The sequence below is a fragment of the Orycteropus afer genome, unplaced genomic scaffold (genome assembly GCF_000298275.1).
Source record: "Orycteropus afer afer isolate SDZICR_OR568_19922 unplaced genomic scaffold, OryAfe1.0 scaffold00402, whole genome shotgun sequence".
Lineage (NCBI taxonomy): Eukaryota > Metazoa > Chordata > Mammalia > Tubulidentata > Orycteropodidae > Orycteropus > Orycteropus afer.
The window spans coordinates 1,585,695-1,612,280 of NW_006921989.1; the positions used below are offsets into that span (position 1 = coordinate 1,585,695).

Sequence of the window (26,586 nt, forward strand, 5' to 3'; positions counted from 1 at the left end):
ACCTCGGTCAGGTGATCCTAGTTCATCTCTCTCCACTTTCTCCTGTAAAATAGAGGGCAGTTTTGAAGATCTGTGATGTGCCACACTCCCCCCGCCCCCTTATCCCTCCTGCACATGGTAGATGAGTAACAAATGATGCATCCCTGTTCTCCTAAAACCTGTGTGCTCTGGAGGAAACAATGTATCCCAATGTGCAGGTTCAGCCAGAAGGTGGAGGCAGATCAGAAGTGCTTGGGCAGGTGGAGCTGAGAGGGGCCCAGGGAGGCAGCTCTAGAAATCCTGCCTTGGACTCTTTTTGTCCCGGACGACTCAGGAGGAGCAGCCCCTTTGTTTGGCTTCTCGAACTTTCATCCTCTCAGACGTGCACCATAGCTCTCTCTTGAGGGACTTGGCTTGGAAAGCATCAGGATTTGAACTCCCAGGAATAGTGCAGGGTAGGGTGGTGAGGGGCGGGTGTCATCCTTCAGATCCACCCAGAAAAATAATAACACTTGCTCTGCTACTCTTTATATGATACATGTAGGCTCAGACATGTGGTGGAAGAATCTGGAGTCCCTGTTCCCTCCCTGATTGCCCCCCTTTACCCACAAAAAACAGTTATGTAAAGAAAATCCAGACCAGGCTCACTGTAGATCTGAATGAGATTCTGTGAGCCCTTGTGTGTCTCCTTTGGTGGATTTTTCTTTTTATTATATATTTTAATTGCTATTTAATATACACATATGCCTGGGTCTTAGAAGTGCTGGTTGATGCATTTGACAATTGTGTATACCTGCGTAAGCTGCCCAGTGCTAGGCATTGAGCGCAGCCCTCGCCCTCTGGGCAGTTTTGTTCAGTCAGGCAGCCCCTCCTTCCCTGTCTGCTACCAGGCCTGCCCTCCTGCCATTTGTTCCCTGCTGCCAGACCTCGGGACATTCTCAAAAACAGGTCCAGACTGGTTTTTGGGGGCTCTGATCCTCCCTTCCTGCATAGCGAGGGGAGAACCCCCTTTATTTCATCTTTTTGTCTGTCTCTTTAAAGCATTTCATTACCCACAGCTTTGGCAAGAGCAGGTCTGGGTTGTTTTCCTTTAAGATTGTTGGCAGATTTTCTCCCCAGCTAATTGTGTTCCCGGAGCTGGGGTTCATTTTCGCTGGATGCATTACACATGTACTAGTGTAATGGTTTTATGTATAGAAACCTGCCTGACAGTGTGGGCACGGCTGGAATTCTGGGCAGAGATGGCTGGAAGGACCCAGCGCTCAACGGGCTAATGAAAAAGGGATGCTCTTGTGAGGCCCCCTAGGGGAGGGGGATAAATAATCAAAGACAGACTAGGGGGCCTCTTGCTGACCCAAGGGTGACATTCCAGAGGATTTGCCACATTCTTCCTTGAGGTGGAGGGAAAGCGAAGGCAGACTCTTCCTGGAACAGCAGGCTGGAGCTTCTGGACTTCCTTATGTGGCCAAGGCTCTTGAGGAGTGCCCCGGCTGAGCCCTCTGCTCTAGCTGTGTAACCAGAGGTTTGGAGTCAGCAATGCCACATCAGTCACGTTGTAGCTGCCAGGTGACTTGTCCCCACCACCTCGTAGCCCTGTTTGTCATTGCTCCGGAGCCACTAGCATGTGCCAGGCAGGCACTATTCCAAGTGCTTTACGTTCATTGACTCCTGCAGCTCTCAGAAGAGTCTTAAAGACTGTCTGAAGTGATGCCGCCTCGGAAACCCAAGGAGGGGTCACTATGAGTCGGATCCCATTTGATGGTAGCGCGTTTGGGTTTTTTTGTTTGTTTGTTTGGCCCGCTCCGTATGGTTGGTGGATTCACTGCACAAGGGTGCCCAGCATTGGTGCAGTGGAGGTGAGACCTGCTTGTTCTGTGGTCCCCACGCCACGACCCCCTGGGGAGCCACAGTAGTAGTCACAGCTCATTCTTCCATTTTATAATGGGGAAACCGAGGCCCTGAGGGTGAGCAGCAGAGTTGGGATTTTAACTTCAGCAGTCTCTGCTGCCTCTTGCACAGCTTCCCTGAGCCCAGTTTCTCAGCAGACGGTGGGGAATTGGTTGGATCCAACTAGATTTTGCACTTGGTGGGGAGGAGGTACCCCACCAAGGCCCCTTCCTCCATCCCGCCCCACCCCTGCTGGTCCTTGTCTTATGTAAGTACAGTGACCACATCAGATTCTTCTGGAGCTCGCAAAGCTGAGCTTGCCGCGTTCCTGCCTCGTTGCTGATTCCACTGTGGTGTGAGGCACTGCCTGCCCCCTCATGTCTGCTCCACATCTGCAGTCACATCTGGTGAGGCAGCCTCAGGCCTCAAGTGGGAGGTGGCCCCCTGACTCAAACATCTTGCTTTCCAAGTCGAGGTGTGGCCAGAGGGGCCCACAGAGTCCTCAGGCCTGGCTGAGGCCCTTGCAGCAGCCATGGATTTGCGGCCCCTTGACATCCTGTTTTCCCTCTGGGCCAGTGGTCAAAACTGTCTTTGAGGCTGGGGCTCCATATCCGCTTTGAGCCCTGGGGAGCTTCTTCCCTGACACAGCTCCTCCCTTATACGTTCTCCACTGAGTCTGCCCCTGCCTCCTCCTCCTCCTCCTGGTTTGGAGTCTCTGGAGCCATCCAGGTCCTCTGGTTGAGGCCCTTCAGCTGAGCCCAGAGCTGGCACCCCCTCCTGCTTCTCAGACACCCTGACTGACCAGCTCAGCCTCCCTGTTCTCATGTTTCCAGCTGCCACAGGAACCTGAGGAACAGTCCCCCTCTCACGGCCTGCGGTCCTCCCTGCTCTCCAGCAGGCCTCATTCCAACCTGGCCTTCTAGGCCTCTGTGAATGTCCCTTCTACCAAGGGCCTCTCCCGCCTGCCTTGATGCCCACCGCCTACTGCCCAACCCCGCCGGGCTTGAGATGCGTGACTGGTCCACCCGGGTCCTGCCAGTGTCAGAAGCAAGGGGACTGTTGTGACCTCCTCACAGTCCTAGAAGGCAGGCCTGGACTTGCCTACCCACTGTGGTCAACCAGCCAGTCTTTGGCCATACCTGGCTGTGCTGGGGCCCAGTGCCCGCATTGTTCCTGCCATCCTGAGTGTGGGCTCAGGATGATCAGCTCCCCTGATCCCCCCCCACCGCCAGACTCTCCTCCTGGAGGAGGTGGGTTGATTGTCCTTGGATGAACTGCTGGGTCTCCAGACCAGGGTGCTCAGAGCATCTGTTTCAGGGCCTCAGTTTCCTGTCCTGAACCTGGGGCTGAGGGTACCCTGGAGGGAGCCTTAACCACAGTGCAGAAGCCAAAAAGTGCTGCCTGGTGTTCCACACATCACAGCTTCAAAATCTCAGGAGAAGAAAGGCAGGCGAGAGAGGCTCAGCCGCCCAGCGTGGGGCAATGGGGACCTGTGCGGCCAGTGCTGTTGCTTTGCCTCCCCCTTTTCTGAAAATGATTCGCTAAGCTCCCGCGCTTTCAGGACGCAGAACCCCGCACATCTGCCATCCCTTTTGTAGCTCACAAAGCCCTGGGTGGCTAGCAGGCAGCTGATTAGCATGGCTGGGGGAGACATTTGCATGTAATAGCTCCCACTGAATCAGGGCCCCAACGGTTCTTTTCAGAAAACTCAGGCTTGCTCTTTGTCTTGTCAACTTTTTCTTGGGATTGGCCCTTCAGCACACCCCAGTGTTAGGTTTGTGTTCAGGCTCCTGCAGACCAGGTTCGCAAACCAAAGGCTTCAGTCCTTGTTGACAGAGCTGCCCCCCCTCGCCCCTTTGAGGATTACTGAGTGCTGCTCCCAGGCATCTGACCTCCAGAAGCCACTCACTGATTTTAGGGTTTGGGTTTCCTTAGTGCAGGGGCCCTTTTCTGGCCCCTGGCCATCCTGGGGGCCACATGTCCAGCCTAGCATTGCTCTGAGTGCCAGCCCTAGCAGTCTCTTCAGCTTCAGACCTGGCAGGAGAGGTAGCTTGCAATCCAGTGGTGCTGGGGTCCTGGAGGCCTTTGGGCCCCTAGTGGCTGCCTCTGGGGCCTAGAAACTCGGTCCAAGCCTGGCCCTCCCCAGTGTTTGGTAACATGGGGGTTGGAAGATGGCAGGAGTAAGTGTTTTGCCCCATGACAGCCGTACTCTCAGGGTGCCTCCTGAAATAAAGAATGAACTTTTTGATTTTGTGAGTTGCCCCATAAATTGCTAACCTTGGACCTCAAAGTGAGCCTTTTGAGCCAGCAGAGATGGCAGTTGGCTAAATTATCCTGAAGTATTTTAAAAGGAACAAAGGATAACATGTCAAACACCCATGTACTTTCTCCTCCAAGAAAACATCGCTGATAGAATGTAGCCCCACCCATCATCACATCAGTTACCCCAGAGGGTAACCAGCACCCTAAACCCCGTGGTCAGCATTCAGAATGGAACATGGCATAAAAATTTAACCTTTAAATGTTTTATCTTAAAATGAAGACAGTCACCAAGCAATATGTGATGCTGATCTTGCTGCATCTGCTACAGCCAGATGGCTGGCTGTTCCTGTGTCCATGAGGAATGAATGAGCCTGGGTGTTGATACCTAATGGGCTTCCTGGAGGGCTAGGTCTGAGGGTGGCCAGCTGGAGGGCAGGGACAGATGTTGGTCTGGGCCAGGCATGGTCCTGTGTCCAGAAGTCTCTTGAAGTTCCTTATCTCCTTTGCCTCCAGCCAGAGTGCCTCGGGGAAGCCTAGTTTTTATTTTTGTGTGTGTGTTTTGGGTGACAGTTAGCTGAGCAAGTTCGTTTATTTTCCTTATAGGAATTTATTCACATTGTTGCAGGACAATGATCGCTTTCCCCATAATGTAACAGCTCTCTTCCCACTTTTTCTCTGTAGTTACCTCTTCCCTGTGTCCTTCTTTCCTATGCATTCCTGCCCTCTGAGCTATCTTCCTGTGCAAATACTGCCGTTCTGATCACCCATGATTGACTGTCTAAGGAGTATATGTACCCGGTGTGAATGTTTACCTTATATACCTGTCTGTTGTTTGGCTGGAAGCCTCGGGAGTGAGTTCAATTCCAGGCCTGAAGAATGACTAGGGCCCGTAGTATTGGGGGTATCACCAGGCTCTGTCAGACCAGCAAGCCTGGTCTTTTTATGATTCTGAGTTTTGTTCCACATTTTTCTCCCATTCTATGCAGAATCTCCTGCACTGATTCTTTTCTGAGTGGTTGACAGTGGTAGCCAGGCACCTGCTAGTTCTGGTCTCTGGGTCCTGTAGGCTGAGGTTCACATGGTCCACTAGTCCCTTGGACTAATTGTTTCTGTGCATCTTTGGTTTTCTTCATTCTTCTTTGGGGGGAGCCTAGTGTTTTGTGCTCGGAAGGAAGGTTGGGCAATCGTACTTCCGTAGTGATACTGCCTCGGAAACCCAAGGAGGGGTCGCTATGAGTCGGGGCCGACTGGACGGCACATAACAACAACAACAGTGTTTTGTGACAGTCACACCCACTGTTTTGAGCATGTGAGTCCTTGTGGTGACACTGTGACCGATGCATTACTATTTATTTTTCTAGACAAGAAAGCTGAGGCTTAGAGAGGCAAGATCACCTTGCTTGCAGGTGGCTGAGCTGGGATTTAGGCCTGGTCTGGCTGACTCACAAGCTGGTTCTGGTGATTGCATCTGGGTGGGTGGCCTTCAGGCAGGGGGAGAAGAGCTTCCCTGTTGACAGCTGCCTGGAATGCAGGCCATGAGATCTTGCTGTCCTTGGCTTGAGGAAACCTGAGCCTTCAGTGGCCCCGGGCTGCCTGGCCTGCCCTACCTCCATCACACCCACTGCGGGGCTGCGGGGCACAGAAAGGCTCAGAGAAGGCTGGTCCTCGCCCTCCAGCTCTCAGAGGCACCAGACTCTGTGTCCCATGCCCATTGTCATGGTGGCAGCCTGGAGGGTGCAGAGAGTAGGGTCTCAGTACCTGTTCCCCCTCCCCTGCCCCATGTTCCACTGCCTGTCCTCAGCTGGCAGGGCCCAAGAGGCGGACAGGCGGAGGGCCAGATCCAGATTCTGGTCCAGCCTGGACACTGGGGAGGGGCTGGATGATTAGAGGCGTCACCTTTTGTTTAGTTATCTTTCTTGTGCAGGGGAGAAATTCAAACATTTCAGAAGGTGTGGCCTTCCAGCACTGTTTTCAAGCACACCCCAGTATGTAGAAGTTTTTCCTCTGAACCTTTGTGCTGCAAGTTTTGTACATTTTAACAATAGGAAAGGAGGATGCAGGTGGAGCCAGAGACTCCCGTCCGGAGGCTGCCCCTGAAGCCCCTCGCCTGTAGTGCCAGTGACCCCCATTTTTACCCCTAAACTGTGTATCTTTTACACTGTTTCAGCCCTGACAGTGTGGCTATCTTAGCATGTCTCTTTCTCCATAGTTAAGTGGCTGCCCTCATTTTCCCAGCCCCGCTTGAGTGGGGATTGAGGTGGTTTTCTGCTTCTGATCCAGGTATATTTTTGCAGACCTTTGCAAGTAGAGCCATAAGGTAAATTCCCAGCATGAGGATTCTGAGTTAGAAATCTTTGACAGATTGCACTTGGAAGAGTTGCTCATACTTGGGTTGACAGAACCAGAAAGCCAGGGACAGCAACACTCCATGGTTTTCAGGTCTGGGTGCCGGCTCGGAGGTGTTGGGATTCACCTGGAGGTAGGGCCTGGCCAGAGAAGCCCAGGGTGACCTCACAGTCTTCAGATACCCCAGAGCTGGGCAGTGTATAAAGAGCCTTGGTGGTATAGTGGTTTAGTGTTAAGCTGTTAGCCAGAAGATTGGCAGTTCAAACCCACCAGCCACTCCATGAGAGAAAGAAGTGGCAGTCTGTTACCATGAAGATCACAGCGTTGGAAGCCCCAAGGGGCAGTTCTGCCCTGTCCTTTAGGGTCTCTATGAGTTGGAATCAACTCGACAGCAGCGGGTTTCGTTTTGGTGGGCAGTATGTTGGGGCAGCTATCTGTTACTTCTCCAAGGATGGCATCTGAAGAGCCACCTTTGGTTAGGCAGGAAAGAGCAGCCAGGCTTGAGTTAGGATTCTGTTTATCATTTATTATATACTTTAGGGGAGCTCTGGTAGCATAGTGCCTAAGGCACTCGACTGCTAACCAGAAGGCTGGCGGTTCAAACCCACCAGCCGCTCCTCGGAAGGAAGATGGGGCAATCTACTTCAGTAGTGATACTGCCTCGGAAACCCAAGGAGGGGTCGCTATGAGTCGGGGCTGACTCGACAGCACATAACAGTGTACTTTGGAGATTCCTTGGGTGGTGCAAACGATTAACTGCTGCTAACCTAAAGATTGGAGGTTTTAGTCCACCCAGCAGTTCCTTGGAAGAAAGGCCTGGCATTCTATTTCAAAAAGGTCAGCTGCTGAAAACCCTGGGGAGCACAGTTCTGTTCTGACACACGGGGTCACACTGTGCCTCCAGTATCTCATGGAAACCTCTTGGCAAGAGAGGGGCTTTTTTTTTTTTTTAAGTAAAGAAGAGAAGCGTATTTAATTGTAAATAAAGTCTTCTACCTGACAACTAGAAAATGAGGGTATTCTATGCTGAATACAATATAATGAAAACAGAAAATTGCATTGTATTTCAATGATCAGATCATAAGCATGTATATTTAAATAATCCAAGTCTCTGTAGGAAGGATATTCCAAAAGTGTCATGGTCCAAGGGAATATCTCACAAAGCAATCTTGATCATATGTTGTTGTTGTTGTTGTTATTTGCCGTCAAGTCGGCCCCGACTCATAGCGACCCCTCCTTGGGTTTCCGAGGCAGTATCACTACGGAAGTAGGATTGCCCAACCTTCCTTCCGAGGAGTGGCTGGTAGGTTTGAACCGCCAGCCTTCTGGTTAGCAGTCAAGTGCCTTAGCCACTATGCTACCAGAGCTCCCCTTGATCATATACAATGCCTTTTTTTTTTCTGGGTGTTTGTATAGTTCTGCATCTTGGGAAAGAGAAACATGAGATCTGTCCCCACGTGTCAGAGCAGCTTCAAATGTCAATGGAATATTGGATAAAGCTCTAAATTTTAGTGCAATGAATGGTGAAATTTGAAGGACACGTTTTCAGTCTTTGCATCCAATACTCAATTGATGCATCTTCTTTTTTTTTAATTGTTATTTGTGTGAAGATTTACAGAGCAAATTCACTTTCCATACAACAGTTCACATATACTTTGTCTCATGACATTGACCACAGTTTACCACAATGCAACAGTTCCCCTCCCACTTCCTCCCTATAGTTACCTCTTCCCAGTGTCCATCCCTCCATACACTCCTGCCCCCTGAGCTGTCTCCCTGTGCATAAGCAGCCCTTCTTTCTCCCATGATTGTTCTCTCCAAGGAGTGTATCTCCTTGAGGTAAATGTTCAACTCATATGCCTGTCTTTTGTTTGTCTGGAAACCACAGGTGTGGGTTCAGTTCCAGACCTGAAGGGCAGCTAGGGGCCATAGTCTCAGTGGTTCCACCAGGCTCTATCAGATTAGCAAACCTGGTCCCCACCTTTTTTTTTTTCCCTCCAAATGATTTTGAGTTTTGTTTCACATTGTTCTCCCTCTCTATCAAGGATCTCCTACATAGATCCCCTTTCAGGTGGATGACAGTGGTAGCTGGGCATCATCTAATTCTTCTGGTCTTATTGTTGTATAGGCTGCAGATTGGATGGTGTACCAGTCGCTAGGACTAATTGTTTCTATGAATTTTGTTTTTCTTCATTCTTCTTTGCTTTGGAAAGAGAGGGGCTTTTATCCTGTTTTACAGATGGGGTGCCTGAGGTCAGGGATGAAGGTAGGTGGTGGGTTGGGATTGGAACCCAGGGCTGACAGACCCCTCCAGGCCCTGAGGTCATGGAGCTAGCTGCCTCCATCTAGATTATGTCATTTCACCTGCAGGACATGTCACGATTTGTGTCCACAAATGCAGAAAGTAGGCGAGAAGGGGTTTGCCAAAAGGCCACACAGCTGGAGAATGTGAATTTGGCCCTGAACCCAGGTCCGTCTTGACTCCAAAGCCCTTCGTTTTGACCACGACTCTCCTTGGCCTTCCCAGCTGGGTGATCACAGAGTGATCTCTCCCCTTCTGTGGCCATTTGGGTACTAGGCCACATAGGGACAGAAGGGAAGCTTCTTATTTATGCCCACAGTCCTGGAAATGAGTTGGTGCTGCCAAGGCAGTGGGACTCGGTATGTCTGAAAGTGCGAAGCCCTTTTCAGAAAGCAGGTCCTTGTCATTCAGCCTGGCTCAGGTATCACCTCCCACGGTCCATCCAGACTCTGAATTACACGCCAGCCATGTGCATCTGATTACCCTGTCTCTGTTCTTTAAGCACTTGCGCCAGCTCTGGTTACCCCACCTTCTTGTTGCCAGGGCACTTCGATTGCAGCCTGGGTGCGGGGAAGCCGAGGCCTTGCTCTCTTGTTCACACGGAGTCCTGTCACCACCACAGCAGGGTCTGCCGAAGGTTCCTGTGACCCCATGGGTGGGCTTAGGAAAGCACCTAGATTTTTCCAGATCTTGTCCTCCCTTTACCTGGCTCACTTTTTTTTATTCCAGAATGTTTTTCTCTGTTCACTGAACAGGTTGTGTTTTATTTGGCGATTTAGTGAAATACCTCACATTTGGGTAAGCGTTTTTACACACTGTGCCCTCCCTTCAAAAGTCGGCCGAGATAAATAGCTTTAATTATTCCTCTGTGTGGTGGCTGTGATGGCTTTCCTGCTGGAGAGACGCAGGTTCAAACATGCCCCCCTCCCCAGCTGGTTGTTGCCTTGTCTCGCCCTCCACCTCTCTGTTGTCTGTCTGGCAGAGAACCTCCCTCCTCTTACATGCAAACTCTCTGCAGAAGGAGAGAGTTTAACTCCAGGTCTGTGCTCCTGTCCCTCTGGGTCCTCCTGACTCAGGATGGTCCATTGTGAGGGGCTGAGGACCCCTGCTTGTTCCATTGCACACTGGAGGGGAAGGAGAAGAGTATTAAGAACAGGCAGCACTACTATATGCCCACCCAGTGCCCAGTGTCACTTGAGCAGTCAGTGACTTTCCCAAGGAGTGCACACTGTTGGGGCAGGCCAGCATTAGGACCTGGACATGTGGACCACAATGCCCTGGTGCCTCCTTTGCTTAGGGAAGACACTTGTTCCAAGGCACTGGGCCTCCCCTGACCCTGAGCCTCAGGGGTGCATTCAGGTTGGCATTCCTGAGTGCGTTGTACTGGCGTGCGTGTCTGTGCTTTGTGGCTCCTCATGTGGGTGAGCAAGGCAGATGTTAAGTAAGGAATCACCACTGCAGTGACTGTGTGTACCAGAAAGGGAAGTGACAGGGAAGCAGAGGAAGAGGTGATGGGTGCTCCAGCCAAAGGTGCCCCAGAAGCCAGAGAGCTAATGCCCATGGCCCAGAGGAGCGAAGCCAGTGGGGCCCAGCTGGAGAAACTGAAGGGGTTATAAGGAGGCTGCAGGTGTTGGCAGGGGACTTGTGAGCCTCATAAAGAGTTTGGGTTTGTTCCCGAATGCTCTGGGGACCCATGTTGTTGTTGTTACGTGTCGTCAAGTCAGACCCGACTCATAGCGACCCCTCCTTGGGGTTCCGAGGCAGTATCACTATGGAAGTAGATTGTCCCATCTTCCTTCCGAGATGTGGCTGGTGAGTTTGAACCTCCAGCCTCCTGGTTAGCAGTCAAGTGCCTTAGGCACTATGCTACCAGAGCCCCATGGAGGGGCTTTAAGCAGGGAGGAGGCTTCAGCAGATTATCTGCATTAGACACTGGTTGGGACTAACAGGGTGGGTTAGAGATCACAAAGGAGGTGGTGGCTGTAGCTGTCCCCAGATAGGATGGCAGATTGGACCAGGAGCACATCCCCCTCAGACCATTTAATTAAATCTCTGTTTTGAACTCTCATTGATTTAGCCACGTTTTTTGAGGCCTTCCTGGGTGCTGGGCAGTGAGGACTTCATGGTGCAGTGGTTAAGGCATTTGGCTGCTAACCAAAAGGTTGGTGGTTCGAACTTACCAGAGGCTCTGTGGAAGAAAGATGAGGCAATCTGCTTCTGTAAAGATTTATAGCTTTGGAAACCCAATGGGGGTCTCTATGAGTTGGAATTGACTTGATGGCAGTGAGTTTTTTTTTTTTGGTTTGGGTGCTGGGCAGGTGCTCTCATTGACTAACATTCGGCTGTTAACCAGAAGGTTGGCATTTCGAACCACCAGCTGTTCCATGGGAGAAAGATAGAGCAGTCTGCTTCCAGAAAGATTTACAGCCTTGGAAATGCTATGGGGCATTTCTTCTCAACCTTTATAGGGTTGTTATGAGTTGAAACTGACTCAGTGGCAGTGGTTTGATTTGGGTGCTAGATGTAGCCGAGGAGGGGAGGTGAACAGGACAGACAGGGCTCTCCATACCATTCCCAAGATTGTGGATTTTCAAGTCTATGAGATAAGGAAGCCCTCTTTCCCTCAGGGTCCACCAGATCTTGCTGTCCTGAATCCCAGGAAGCTTTCCTGGAGATCCAGCAAGGAGGGAATGCTCCAGGGTTGGTTGGTGGGCTAGGAACAAGTCACCTTCACGCCTCGTAGACTCTGTCATCTCTTGCTTGGCTGCGTAGCCCTCAGCTCTACCTCCAACCATGTCCCCTTCCTTGCTTTCTGCATCCTGCAGGCCCGACGGTATCCCTTATATGGCATGAGGTCTTGTGATGCTGCCTGTGGCTCTGGGAGTGGCCTCCTGCAGTCCTTCAACAACCCTCCTGTGGAACAGCACCTCTCACCTAGGAGTCTTGCCTTGGCAGCCTCTCTACCAGCCAGCTATCTTGATCATCCGCACTCAGATGTGTGGCCCCCTAGTCTCTCTGCCTTCACATGAGCTGTTTCTTCAGGCTGGAAGCTTCATTCTGATCTGCTGCTCAGGCTGGGTCAGGTCCCACCTCTGGACTACCTGGGGATGTCACAGTCTGGCTGCCCATCACTCTCCCACCTGGCCGTCATCTCCTCTAGGATGGAGAGCCTGTGTCTCCATGGCTCAATGAACAGAGAAGGGGTTCATGTTGTTTGTCTCTACATGTGTGATTCCAGATAGTAGGCTCTATGACCTGCAAGACAGATCCAGCCCACAGCCTAGTTTTATAAATAAAGTTTTATTGGAACATAGCGGATTTACTCATTTACGTATTGTCTCTGGCTGCTTCCTTATTTTAACAGCTGAGTTGAGTTGTTTCAGCAGAGACCATATTGCTTGTAAAGCCAAAAGTATTTACAGAGTATGTTGATCAAGACTTGCCCTAGGAAGTGTAGAGAGGTTGTCTAGCACATTGGTTAGGAGCATCTACCTTAGCTCCAGCCAGCTCTGACACTCACTAGCTGTGTGACCTTGAGCAAGATACTTGACCTCTCTGAGCCCATTTCCTCATCTGAAAAAATGGAGATGGCAATAGTAGATACTCACAGGGGGATGCAAAGAGTAAATGAAGGGTCTGTGTAGAGTGCAGGCACAGACCCTGGTACTTAGAAGGTGATGTTACTTGTGCTGTGACATCCCAGCCCTGACCCCAGCCTCAGCAAGGGATGTGCAGGCACTGGGTTTTGCTTATAGAAGGTACTCAGTGTTTGAGGCATAGACACACACGGCATTTAAGACAAGACTGCCTCAATGATGGGGTGGTTTTTTGGAGTCTTAAAAGCTTGTGAGTAGCCATCTAAAGTGCAAGGTATTGGTCTCTCCCTGTTCAGAGCAAAGAGAATGAAGAAAAGAAATATGTGGAAACCATTGGTCCAAAAGCTAAAGGACCATGTGAACCCCAGCCTCCACGACCCTGAGACCAGGAGAACTAGACAGTACTCAGCTACCATAGCTGACCACTCTGAAAGGAATCCATTAGAAGATCCTGGATAGAGTGGGAGAAAAATATGGAACAAAACTAAAAATCATAAAAAAGACAGGACTCACTTGTCAGATAGAGATTGGTGGAACCCCTAAGACTATGGCCCTTAGTTAACCCTTCACACCTAGAACTGAAGTCACCCCTGGGGCTCAGCTCAGCCAAACGATAGACAGGTCTGTAAGGTGAACAGTAACAGCACTGAGGTAGCACTCCATAGAACAATTAACCATTCACCATCAAAAGGGCCGCATCTCTTAGAGATAAAGATCAGAAGGCAGGAAGGGATAAGAAACAAGGAGGAATAGAAACAGGAGATGCAGGGAGGATGTGGGACGAGTAATGTTACATGGTGGGGATTGCAGTCATTAGCATGAAACAAAATGTGTATGAACTGTTGAATGGAAAACTGATTTGCTCTGTAAACTTTCATCCAGATCACAATAAAAAGTTAAAAAATAAAAAAGATGGGGTGGTCCTTCCCCACCTGAACTCTTACTCGGCACACACTGCGTGGAGTTGTCACCTGTGGAGTTGTCCTCTGAGGTTTTGGCCCTTCCTGCCCTGGTCCCAGAGCTGGAGCAGGGCTGACTTCACAGGGTAGCAGATGGGGAGGTGGGTGGGTGAATGGGCAGGCCAACTGGTGGCACCAGGCTGGGAGTGTGGGCAGAGTGGATGTACCTGTGGCAGCCATAGTGTCATTCACATCCTTCAGTCTTTGTGCTCCCCTGGCCTTTGCTCAGACCCTGCTTTGAGAGAGTCTGTCTTGGAGAAGCCGTCCCAGGGAGTGGGCTGTCCATAGTACCAGCTGTCCATTCTTCTGCTGCAGGAAAGCAAAACCCCAGCTTTGCCCCAGCCTCATTCAGTGGGGACTCCCCTATTCTGCCACCCGTGCTTGTATTGCCCCTGTGAATCACTGTGGCAGCCTGCTGACCTGTTCCTTCTTCCTGTCCCTACCTCTCCAGGCCTGTGCACACTTGATAGACTTGAGGGCCAGAGGACTTTTCTAAAGGTTGGGGTCCCTGAGAACTGTACTACCTCCAGGCTTCCACCCTTCCATGACTCACCCACATGTGATGAAGAAGGCAGTGATCGGAGTGGGTGGGTGCCAACCTCGAGTCTGCCAGGTGGTGTCCTGATGGACAGTCCATAGCCTGGATCCAGGCCTCGAGGCCCCTTGGTTGGGGGCAGCAGAAGCTCTCTCCCAGAACCCCCTACCTTGGGGTGCCATTGGGAGCCAGGAGGCAGGTTTGCATTTCTGCCTAACTGCAGGTGATCCTGGAGCAGAGACTGAGCTGAGCCCCAATTGTCTGCTAGAAAGGACAGCCATAGTGATACTGCCTGAAGACCCATCCTGCTTGGAGAAGAGAGGAGGAAGGGAGAGAACGGAACCATGCAGGGAATAGCATGTGCAAGGGCCTAGAGCAAGATGGTGTTGGAGAAGGGGCTGCAAACAGAAGAAGCTTAATGCGTAAGGATGAGTACAGGTCATGCAGGGCCAGTCTGAGAACTTGGACTTGTCCTGGAGCTTTTAAAAGCAGGGAGGAGCACGGTCCAGCTGTTTTGACTTGTCAGATATTTACGGAGTGTCTCCTGTGTGCCAGGAACTTGCTTGGAGGGTATAGCTGTGATGATCAGACAATGCTGGTCACATGGCCTTTGCTGCAGATGTGATGGGACAGATCACTCTCCCGTGGCCTGGCTTCTTTGGCCTAAGCCCAGCCTCTGCTGGATGCATCCAGACTTCCCTCAGCTACAGATCCTTGTCGCCCTCCAGGCGCCAGGTTGGAGTGGGTGGTAAGGGCAACTGGTCAGGTTGCCAGGCTGCTTGGTAAACAGGGGCCCTCCCTGGGTCTTCACCAGGCACAGCTGTTAGCTTTATCTCTTGCCCCAGGAGGGGTGTGGGTATGGGCATATTCCCAAGGCTTGAGGTCCTCACTGGATCTCATTTGGGAGCACTTTTATCTTGTGTCATGGGTGCACTGTGGCTGTGAGCTCGGGCCAGTACCCTCTTCCCTCCTGTCTGGTCAGGAGGTTCCTCCCTTGTGCTCCCCCACTTCTAGGAGGGCTCATGGGGTGTGAAGGGGTCTGGCAGAGCTTGAGCTGTGGCCCAGGGAGCCCTCATCCAGAGCCTGGCCCTTCCCTATGTCCAGAGCTGAGACTGCATAACAGGGGAGTGAGTAAACCTCTATGGGCCCTACCTGGACTCCACTGGGAATTTTTTTTAAAAGGATGAAATTCACATAAACCATTTTAGAATGTTCAGTAGTGGTTAATATATTCACAGTGTTCCACAATCACCACCTCTGTCTAGTTAGCAGACATTTTCATCACCCACAAAGGAAACAAGGTACCCATTAAGCAGACATTCCCTACTCCTCCCTCCTACCAGTCTCTAGCAACCACCAATTGGCTTTCTGCCTCTGTGGATTTACTTACTCTGAATATTTAATACAAATAGTCATATAACATCGTGTCTTTGTGTCGGGTTCTTTCCCTTAGCAGAATGTTTTCAGGTTCATCCACATTGTACATGCTACATGAAGTATGTCAATACTTTGTTCCTTCTTACGCATGAATAATAGTCCATTGTATGGTTATACCATATTTTACCAAGTATCCACTGATGGACATTTGGCTATTGTGAATCACACATCTGTGGATATTCATGTACAATTGCTTGGATAGCTGTTTTCATTTCTTTTTGGTATAGACCTAGGAATGGAATTGTTGGATCATAGGGTAATTCTGTGGTAGACTTTTTGGGGAATCGTCAGACTCTTCCACAGCAGCTGCACCATTTTATATTGCCAACAACAATGGACTAGGGTTCGAGTTTCTCCACATCCTAGCCAATACTTATGATTTTCCATTTGTTTATAAATTAGAACCATCCTAGTGAGTGTGAAGTGGTACCTCATTGTGGTATTGATTTGCATTTCCCTAATGACTAATGAGGAGGTCTGGTAGCATAGTGCCTAAGACACTTGACTGCTAACCAGCAGTCTGGCAGTTCAAACCCACAAGCCACTCCTCCGAAGGACGGTCGGGCAATCTACTTCTGTAGTGATACTTCCCCCGAAACCCAGGGAGGGGTTGCTATGAGTTGTCGGCACATAACAACAACAACAAATGACTAAGGGGGAGCTCTAGTGGCGCTGTGGTTAAAGGATTCAACTGCTAACCAAAAAGTCGGTGGTTCAAACCCATCAGCTGCTGTGTAGGAGAAAGATGAGGCAGTCTGTGTCTGTAGAAGTCTGTAGCCTTTATAAACCCCATGGAACAGGTGTACTCTGTCTTGTAAGGTTGTTAGGAGTCAGAATCGACTTGATGGTGAGTTTTTTTTTTTTTTAAATGACTAAAGAAGTTGATCATCTTTTCATATGCTTGTTGGCCATTTGTTTATCTTCTTTGGAGAGATGTCTATTCAAGACCTTAGCCCTTTTTAAAATAGTCTTTTTGTTGGTGAGTTGTAAGAGTTTTTTTACATATATGTGTATATACATATATACGTGTATGTGTGTGTGTGTGTGTGTGTGTGCGCGCGCGCGCATGCGCGCGCCGTTGAGTCAGACCTGACTCATAGCAACCCCTCCTTGGGTTTCTGAGGCAGTATCACTACGGAAGTGGATTGCCCCAACTTCCTTCTGAGGAGTGACTGGTGAGTTTGAACCGCCAGCCTTCTGGTTAGCAGTCAAGTGCCTTAGGCACTATGCTACCAGAGCTCCTAATTTGGCCATAGATGTATGGGTTAATTCTATATTATGAATTTTATTCCATATTTGTCCTTATACAAGTTCAGTACTATTGTTTTTTAATTTTTATTGTGATTTGAGTGAAAGTTTACAGAGCAAATTCATTTTCCATACATACACATTTTGTTTCATGACATTGACTGCAATTTCCCACAGTGTAATAACAGCTCTCTTCCCCCTTCCTCCCTATTGTTATCTCTTCCCTGTCCTCCTTTCCTGTGCATTCCTGCCCCGGAGCTATTTCCCTGTGCAAACCTTGCCCTTCTGTTCTCCTATCACTCCAAGGAGTGTATCTACCTCATGTAAATGTTCACCTCATATGCCTGTTTATTGTTTGGCTGAAACCACAAGAGTGAGTTCAGTTCTAGACCTGAAGGGTAACTCGGGGCCATAGCTCAGGGATCTCACCAAGCTATCAGCCTAATAAACCTGATCTTTTTTTTTTTTTTTTTATGATTTTGAGTTTTGTTCCACATTCTTTTCCCACTCTACCCAGGATCTCCTGCACTGATCCCTTTCCGAGTGGTTGACAGTGGCACCATCTAGTTCTTCTGGTCTCATGATATAGGCTGAGGATCGCTTGGTCTACTAGTCCCTTGGTCCGATTGTACTGTTTGTACAATGCTCTTTTGATCACTGTAGCTTTGTAGTAAATTTTAGAATCAGGAAGGGTGAGTTTTCCAACTTCGCTCTTCTTTTCAGCTTTATTTTAGCTGTTTGAGGTTATTGGGAACATTTTGCTATATTTGTACTCCTGCTTCTCTCTGAGCCTAGGTCTTGTTGTTTGTTTGATGAGCCGTTTGAACCAGTGTGGGTATTATGAGAGTTCACCCCATGTATCACCTAAAAACAAGGGCATTCTTCTTTAGAGCCATAATACTGTTGTCACATCCAAATAATGTAAAATCACCTCACATATAGTTCATCCTCAGGAGCTCTGGTAGCGTAGTGCCTAAGGCACTTGACTGCTAACCAGAAGGTTGGCGGTTCAAACCCACCAGCCACTCCTCAGAAGGAAGGTTGGGCAATTTACTTCTGTCGAGATACTGCCTCAGCAACCCAAGGAGGAGTCACTATGAGTTGGGGCCGACTCGACGGCATATAACAGCAACAACAAATAGTTCATCTTCATATTTCTCTGGTTGCCCTCCCTTGCCCCATGCAAGTGATACTGTTTATTTTATAATTCATTCAGCCTATTATTTGGATGGAAGATGATCACTGGAGGTGGCTGTCTGGGACGATCTATTGTGTCCCTGGTCAGACGATTAGTAGCGGGGCACCATCTAGTTTGGATCTCAGGCTAGGTGATGCCATGGTTCATGTGGGCTGTTTGTCCTGTGAACTAGTTTCTTCTTTGAGTCTTTGGTTTCCTTCATTCTCTTTTGTTCCAGATGAGGGGAGAACAATAGTTGTGTTTTGTATGGCTGCTTGCAAGCTTTATTTAAAATTTGTATTGTGATTTGGATGAAAGTTTACAGAACAAATTCATCTTCCATACAGTAGTTCATACATATTTTGTTTCATGATATTGACTGCAATCCCTGCAGTGTAATAGCTCTCTTCCCACTTCCTCCCTGTGGTTACCTCTTCCCTGTGTCCTTCTTTCCTGTGCATTCCTGCCCCCTGACCTGTGCAAATACTGCCCTTCTGTCCTCCCACGATTGGTCATTGTAAGGAGTGGATCTACTTGATGTAAATGTTCACTTCTGTTGTTTGGTTGGAAGCCATGGGAATGGTTCAGTTCCAGACCTGAAGGGTAACTAATGGCCATGGTCTCAGGGGTCTCACCAGGCACAATCAGACCTACTAATTTTTTTTCCCTTCCATGATTTTGAGTTTTGTTGCACATTATTCTCCTGCTCTATCCAGGATCTCCTGCACTGATCCCTCTTTGAGTAATTAACAATGGTAGCCAGTCACCATCTAGTTCTTCCGGTCTCATGGTCTTATAGGCTGAGGTCACATGGTACACTAGGCCCTTGGACTAATTGTTTTCATGTGTCTTTGGTTTTCTTCATTCTTCTATGCTCTGGATGAGGAGAGATCCATTGATCTCAAGCTTTTAAGATCTCACACACTCCTCACCAAACTAGGATGTAGAACATTGTCTTTATGAACCACATTTTTAATGCCAGTTGACCAGGTTAACCTACAAGACTGTGATCCCAAGCCTTCAAACTCAGTAAACATAACCTGGGAGGTGCTTGGCTGTGATCTCTAGTTAGCTTTTATAGCTTTAAAATTTTTAAGACCCTCAAGACTTAATTATTTTCTCATTTGAATATTTTGTTCAAACCATGTGTTTTCAATACTGGAAAGCATTTTGAATAAAACAAAAACATTTTTTTTTTTTGAGATAATATGGATTTTGATACAGTTAGTGGTACACATGTCCTGAGGAGTCTTTGGTGCTGGGATTGGTGGGATGAGGATCATTACTCAGATTCACACAGTTATACAGGCCCCCACCAGATGGCACCATGCACCAAAAGTGGGAAAGCTTCTCAGTAAACCCCCGGAAGTGGAAAGCATTAGGTGGGCACTGTATGTCCCACAAGTCACAAAAGGGTTAAATTGGGCTCCAGTCCAGCATCATACTTTGCATTTGATAGTCAGCTCTCCTCAGTCCTGTTCTGTCTAGAATAATTCTCAGCTTTTTTTTTTTTTTTTTTGTCTCTCCTGACACTGGCAGTTTTGAAGAGATTGACAGGTTGACTGTCTTGCTGCAGAATGTCCCACAGTCTGGAGTTTGTTGTTTCCTGTGGCTATGCTTAGGTTAGAGTACTGCACAAGTGCTATGTCTGTTCTCTCGCATGTGTCAGGGGGCACACATTATGTTGGTTTGCCCTGTGTGGCCAAGGTGAGGTGCAACACATGCCTATTGAATGAGTGAATGACTTATAGTGATGATATTAATGGTGAACAAATTGATATAGGGCTTCCCATGTGCCAGGCACTCTAATTAGCATATGAACAAACTTACTGTGGATTCCTGGTGGCTCAGTAAAGTGGTCACTGCTAACTGAAAGGTTGGTAGTTCAAGCCCACCAGGTGCTTTACAGTAGAAAAATGCAGCAGTCTGCTTCTGTTAAGATTGCAGTCTTGGAAACCCTGTGGGGCGATTCCACTCTATGCTGCGGCATTGCTGTGAGTCAGAATTGACTGAATGGCAGTGGGAAGAGCTTACTGGATCTTTATCCCACCTGTGTGACAGATGAGAAAGTTGAGGCTTGGAGAGGCTAGGTGACTGCCCACATTAGGAGGCATGGGTGTGCCATGGACCAAGGTAACGTTCATTCCTCAGTCACTGCACTGTGGAAATGGGTTCATGAAAGGGGTCAGCTGAAGAAAGCAGAAGCCCCTCCAGGAATTCTGTCTTGACATACTTGCTTGATCTCAGCTCATGAACCCACCATATAACGCAGTAGGATTGTTGAATGAATGGTTGACTTCCTCAGCTAGGCCCAGGCACCTCCCACAGCCCTTCTGATCTTGCTGTGGTTGCCCTTTTCTTGCTTATCTCTCTCTGGGGACCAGGGCATTGCCCAGTGGACCCATGGAGCTTGGCACCAGGAGGTGCTCCCTGAAAGAATGTTCTGGCAGAGATGCCCTGCATCAGGACACCTTCCTGGTCCTCAGGCTAGGGCCCATGGTACCAGGGTTCCTCATCTCATCTTGGGCCCTCTGGATATGCATCCTCTCACTGGATGCTGGGCTCCTGATAGCACAGGCTGGGCCTCGCTTGCCTGCAGTGATTGCACTGAGGGCAGATTATGAGGTACTAGGAAGAATTTGGGAGCTCTGGTAGCATAATGGCTAAAGCGCTTGACTGCTAACCAGAAGGCTGGCGGTTCAAACCCACCAGCCACTCCTCGGAAGGAAGGTTGGGCAATCCTACTTCTGTAGTGATACTGCCTCGGAAACCCAAGGAGGGGTCGCTATGAGTCGGGGCCGACTCGACGGCACATAACAACAACAACAACAGGAAGAATTTGGGGGGCTGGCAAGAGAAGGGAGGGTAAACGGGGGTGAGAAATGGCCTTGACAAAGGTAGCCCCAGGGAGCTGCCCGCTAACGCTAGTCCACTGTTCTCTCACAGATGAAGATGTGTGTGTGTTTAAGTGCTCGGTGTCTCGAGAGACAGAGTGCAGCCGGGTGGGCAAGCAGTCCTTCATCATCACCCTGGGCTGCAACAGCGTGCTCATCCAGTTTGCCACGCCCAATGGTACGTCCCTTCTATGCTGGGGGCTCTGCTGAACTATGGTGGGGAGGGACCTCTGGGGCCTGGTTAAAGTGTAGCCCATTCCTACTAAGGGCAAAAATCACATTCCCACATGGAAGTAAAAAAAAGGAGCTCTGGTAGCATAGTGGCTAAAGCACTTGACTGCTAACCAGAAGGCTGGCGGTTCAAACCCACCAGCCACTCCTCGGAAGGAAGGTTGGGCAATCCTACTTCCGTAGTGATACTGCCTCGAAAACCCAAGGAGGGGTCGCTATGAGTCGGGGCCGACTCGACGGCACATAACAACAACAACAAGGAAATAAATGGGAAGTAGACATTCCCGCTGCCTGGAGTGCACTTACCAGACTCTTCCCAATGACTCCTTGTCCCCTCCCCTGAGAGGCCCGTCCTGACCACTGAGGCCCAGCAGCTCCCAGGCCTCATGGGAGGAGTCTGTCAGGGCAGTCAGTCATGGCCAGAGCACAGCGGATGCAGGAGGGTTGAGGTCTTAGAGGTGGGTGGAAGATTTGCTCTGAGTGCATAGAGAGACCTCCTAACTTCTCTGGGGGGCACGAGTGGACCTACAAGATGCCTGAAGAGGGCTGTGGAAGGCAGGTGTGTGCACTGCTGGTTGAGGTGGGTGCAAGCCATGGAGGTGGTCTGGAGACTGGAAGGCCAAGCAAAGGGCACACTCACTGGAGAATGATGTGAGTCTCCTGGGGCAAGGGCGATGGAGGGGTGACATCAGAATTTGCCTGCCTCCCGCTTTTTCCAGGAGCCCTTCTCACCTGGTTCGTGCCCCCATGGGGGCATCTCCCAGGGCCCAGACAAGCCTCAGGCCTGTGGAAACGGCCAGGCCCAGAGGGCGTTCCTCTAGCTGAGGCATTTTTATGCCCACAATGTGTTTCTTCAAGTGCATAAATAATCTAAATTCACTATTTAAAAAAAAATAAGGTAAAAAAAAACACACACCAGGGATAACTATTAACGGTGGTATAAATCCTTGTAATCTTTTTCTAGACTATAAATAAATAAATAAATAAATAAATACACACACATATATATATGTATGTATGTATATTTCAGGATCATATTGTTGTTAATACTATTCTATTTTTTTACTTGCTATGATGTTGGGATTGTCAGGTGTGCTGATAAATAAAGATTCTTTTAAAGGGGTGCATAGCCCTCTGTGCTGTGGCGGGCCATGGTTTGTCCTCTTTCTGCTTCTCAGTCTCACTGTGGTCTGTCCAGACTTTGAGATTGCACCCCTGTGTCCACCACCAAGCACAGACACTGCCGTGAGCCTCTTGGTGGACACGCAGTGGTTTGTTGGGGTGATTCCAGAGGTTTGCAGCCTGGGTCAGTGGCAGCTGCCCTTTTAGGCTTTGGCTCACCTACCCTTCAGCGAGGACTTCTTGGGTCTACTCCCACCAGACACCCGAACACACTCTACCCCAGGGTGTGGAGTAGTACCTGCCTCTGCCCTTTATCAGTTACCAGTTGGCAAGCTTGGTTGCTCTTCTTATTTTCCTTTAAATTTAAACACTACTTTTGGGAAAAAGAAATCACCAAGTACTACGTGCTACAGGTAGAAAAGTCAGGATGTGTAGCCAGATAGGAAGAAAGCCACCAGCCTATTCGAAACCTGCTCCCTGGGATGGCCATGCATGCCAACCTCCTGGGGCAGGCAGGTCGTTGCCCACTCCTTGGTGACCTAGCTTCCCCTTTCAGATTTCTGTTCCTTCTACAACATCTTGAAAACCTGCCGGGGCCACACCCTGGAGCGATCCGTGTTCAGCGAGCGGACGGAGGAATCCTCTGCAGTGCAGTACTTCCAGGTGGGTGTGGCAACCCCCCACAGCTAGGGCTCCTCACCTAGCAGGCCCTGTCCCCCCAGTGAGGGGTGCACCATTGTGTCTTGAAGCATAAGGCAGGCAGACCTGAGTCAAGCCCTGGCTCTGCCCCCTACTAGCTGCCTAACATTGGGCCTCAGTTTGCTGGGCCTCAGTTTCCTCATCTGTGTAATGGAGATGTAGGTGCCTGCCTGAGAGGGTTGCTGGAAGGATTTAATGGCAGAGGAAGCTCAGGTTCCCAGGAGTTTCCAATTATCATGATAGAGCAATTAAAATTTACTGAACATTATTGCATGCCAGGGATTGGTCTAAGCTCTTATGTGTACAGAAGCAGTTGAATTCTCCCAACCACCCTAGGAGGTAAGTACTATTACTGTCCCCATTTTACAAATGAGAAAACTGAGGCTCAGAGAGGTTAAGTGACTTGCTGCAAGTCACACAGCTATTGTTCAGCAGAGCTAAGATGGGAAGCCAGGTCTGCCTGATGCTAGAGCCTATGCCCTTGCCCAGGTGCCATGCTGCCTCCCGACCGCCTGTTGTCTTACAGAGAGACACTGCACTTCATCTGCCTGGTGCTCTGAGTTCTAGGGTTCTGTTTACCTACTCCTTCTCCTCTTGGGGCCCCTAAGATGGGGCAGGTGGCTCCTCATCCCAGAACCCCGCCTATGGCTAATCTGAGTTCTCCTGGGTGGCATTCAGGTGTAGGCAGCCTGCAGCTGGGTCCTTCCAGCCTCTGTGGCTGTGATGGTGGGAGTCCCTCCTGAGGGCTGCTCTCCAGCTCCCTCTTTCTGGAGTAGCCAGCAGGTGCCAGCAGAGGACTTTCAGCCACCTGAGTGACGTGTCCCAGATGGCCCACCTCTTCTTTGGGGCCACCAGGGCCTCAGCCCTCTGTCCCACAGTGTCCCCTGCTGCTATTGGTGTGTCTCTGTTCCAGTTTTATGGCTACCTGTCACAGCAGCAGAACATGATGCAGGACTATGTGCGGACAGGCACCTACCAGCGTGCGATCCTACAGAATCACACTGACTTCAAAGACAAGGTGAGCGCTGGGCTTGGGCAGGCACAGGCCTGGGCTGCCAAGGCTAGGGGCGAGTGGGAGGACTGGGCCCTGGAAGAGCTGGAGGCCGAGTGGAGCAGCTTGGCTGCTCTGCCTCCTGCCTCTCATCGCGGCCTCACACGCACCTTTCCTCAGCTTCCCCCACCCCCCACCCTGCCTGCCTGTGGCTGTCAGTTGCCTCTACTTTAATTTTCTTTGATCATTGATTTTATCTTTAATTTTTTCTGATTACAAAAGTAAAATCTACCCATTGTAAAAACTCAAAGAAGGAAGTGTGTGCAATGTAGAAAGGAAAGGTCTCTAGCATTTCCATCCAAAACAGCTGTTGTCAACAGTCTCTTCCAGTTTCCCCATGCATATCAACATAGACTTTAGAATGACTTCATTTAATATGTATGTGTAATTTTTAACAAAATAGGATTATTTTAACATACCTTCCCTGTAAAACACCCTTTTCCCCCTAATAGTATGTCTTAGGACATCTTCCACATTGCTATGCATGTCACTACCTTGTTGTTGTCATGTGCCATCTAGTCGGACCCGACTCATAGCGGCCTGTCTTTGGGTTTCCAAGGCGGTATCACCACAGAAGTAGATTGCCCAGCCTTCCTTCCGAGGAGTGGCGGGTGGGTTTGAACCGCCAGCCTTCTGGTTAGCAGTCAAGTGCCTTAGGCACTATGCTATCAGAGCTCCCTGTCACTACCTTACTATATAGTATTTCTCCATGTGGATGTACTGCAATTTATATACTTACTTCCCTAGTTTCCTTTCAGTCTTTTTAAAATCACCACGTAGTATATGTTGTTGTTAGTTGTGGTGGAGAGGGTGATAGATAACTCATGGAAACCCTATGCATAATATAACAAAATGTTGCCTGGTCGGTTGTTGCAACATCGTGTGATGCCTCCCAACCTAGGGGACTCCCGGCACTCTTATCGGACAATACATTCTGTTGTCATCCACCAAGTTTTCATTGGCTGATTTGTGGAAGTAGATCACTAGACCTTTCTTCCTAGTCCATCTTATTCTGGAAGCTCCACTGAAACTTGTCCACCATGGGTGAGCCTGCTGAAATTTCGATGGCAGAGTTTCTAGCATTATAGTAACACACAAGTAAGTCATCACGGTGTGACAAACTCACAGATGAGTAGTGGAAAGAATGTAGACTCATGATTAGAGAGGGAAACAGTGCACAGTATGTGTATTAAAAGGTGAAAGTTTATTCCACATGTGTCCTGCTGCCTAGGGTTTGTTTTTGCTTTTTAACTAAAGTGGAGCCCGTTGTTTTCCTGGCCTTGTGTCCATGTGGACCTGCCTCATCCAGCGACCCAGCATTGCACCCCCTGCAGCATGCGAAGCACTTTAGGACACTGGGCCCGGGTCCCTGGGCCTACCCCTTGAGGCTTGGGGGGAATCCTGACGAGCAGTGCTGTCGTGCACCTTGCCGTTTGCCTTCCTGCCATCCCACCTCCCTCCTGGCCACTGATGGGAGCCACGCTGGAGCAGTGCTGGGGGCCCAGGAAGTGCCTGCTCCTTCAAGGATGTTCCTTCTGGCTCTCCCAGGATAGAGATCCATGTCCTGGTTTAGCTAGAGCTCTGAGAGGTACCCGATTGCCCTTCCTCTGACCAGGTGTGAATTCTGCCTGGCATTGCACCCAGAGCACACCTCTTTTGCCATACTTGTGCCCATCATGTGCTGTGCCCATCACTGCCTCTGCTGTATTCCTGCCAGAAACATCAGTCCTTATTCTGCTGATGAGTGAGCAGTCATAAAATCCAGAATGTGGCCTGACTCTTTGAAGATGGACAGGGAGCCTAGTCACCCCAGGGCTTGGGCATCTACCTACCCTAGCCAAGCCCCTGGTTGCTTTTCAGGCAGGGGTCAGCATGAAGCCAGGAGATACTGCCTTTAACACCCCCTGGGCTTTTTCCTCCCTGCGAGGGCTGCAGAGGCCAGAACAACACCTTTTAGCTGCAGTACAGGCTTGAGGGGGCACAGCCCTCATCCTAGATGATCCAGAGGCCTGCGGGTCACACGGTCGGGGCCGAGTGGGGGCTTTGCCTGGAGGGCTCCTCCTCCCAGGTTGCTGAGAAGTCCTAAAGAGTCTAGCTTCAGAGGTGGCCCCTTCTTACAGTGTGGGTATGTCTTGTCCACCTTGAGCCTCAGTGGTCATGCTACAGGACTCCAAGGTGTCCCTATCTACCGAGCACTCATTTCCAGAGAAGCTGCAGGGACTGGGACACTGTGACAGCAAAGTGTTTACCTTTCTGCAGAGATGGGCTACAGTCCAAACTGTTACCTTTTTGAAACTGGTCCAATAATGTGCCTTTAGAAATCCTGTTCTACCCCCTTCTGGTCCAGAACCTGGGGCTCCCATGTGCTTGTAGGTGGTTCACAGACTCTAGCCTATGGCCTGTGTTGAGGGGCTGCGAGGTGCAGGGTGGCACCTGAGGCTGAGAACTCAGGCTCAGCAGTGGGCCAGGCCCACTTGCCTCCTTACCTCCTACTGTGGGAACCCACTACATGCTGACGGAAGTCACAGTCTCTCTCCTCTTCCCTGCTGGCCCCATGAGTCAGTGAGATGACAAGCGCAGGAGCTTAGGCAGGGCCTGGCCCATAGCTCGATCTTACTTAATGCCTAAGGCATTTGACTGCTAACCAGAAGTCTGGAGGTTCAAGCCCATCAGCCACTCCTCGGAAAGAAGATTGGGCAATCTACTTCCATGGTGATAACCGCCTCAGAAACCCAAGGAGGGGTTGTTATGAGTCAAGACCGACTCCATGGCAGTGAGTTTGGGTTTTTTGGTTTAGATAGTTAGGAGAAACATATTTACATATTTAACATTTAGAATATATAGTTTGGATCCAACTCCAT

General features: G+C 49.7%; 1 protein-coding gene across 1 annotated transcript in view; it reads left to right on the forward strand.

Annotated features, from left to right (window-relative positions):
• Window positions 1–26,586, forward strand: part of CARM1 (coactivator associated arginine methyltransferase 1) — a 54,922-nt gene that overhangs the window by 14,536 nt on the left and 13,800 nt on the right. The window contains exons 3-5 of the mRNA XM_007953591.1: window positions 20,675–20,800; window positions 22,532–22,638; window positions 23,588–23,692. Coding sequence (XP_007951782.1) covers window positions 20,675–20,800; window positions 22,532–22,638; window positions 23,588–23,692 — 338 coding nt within the window. The remainder of the gene's footprint in view (window positions 1–20,674; window positions 20,801–22,531; window positions 22,639–23,587; window positions 23,693–26,586) is intronic.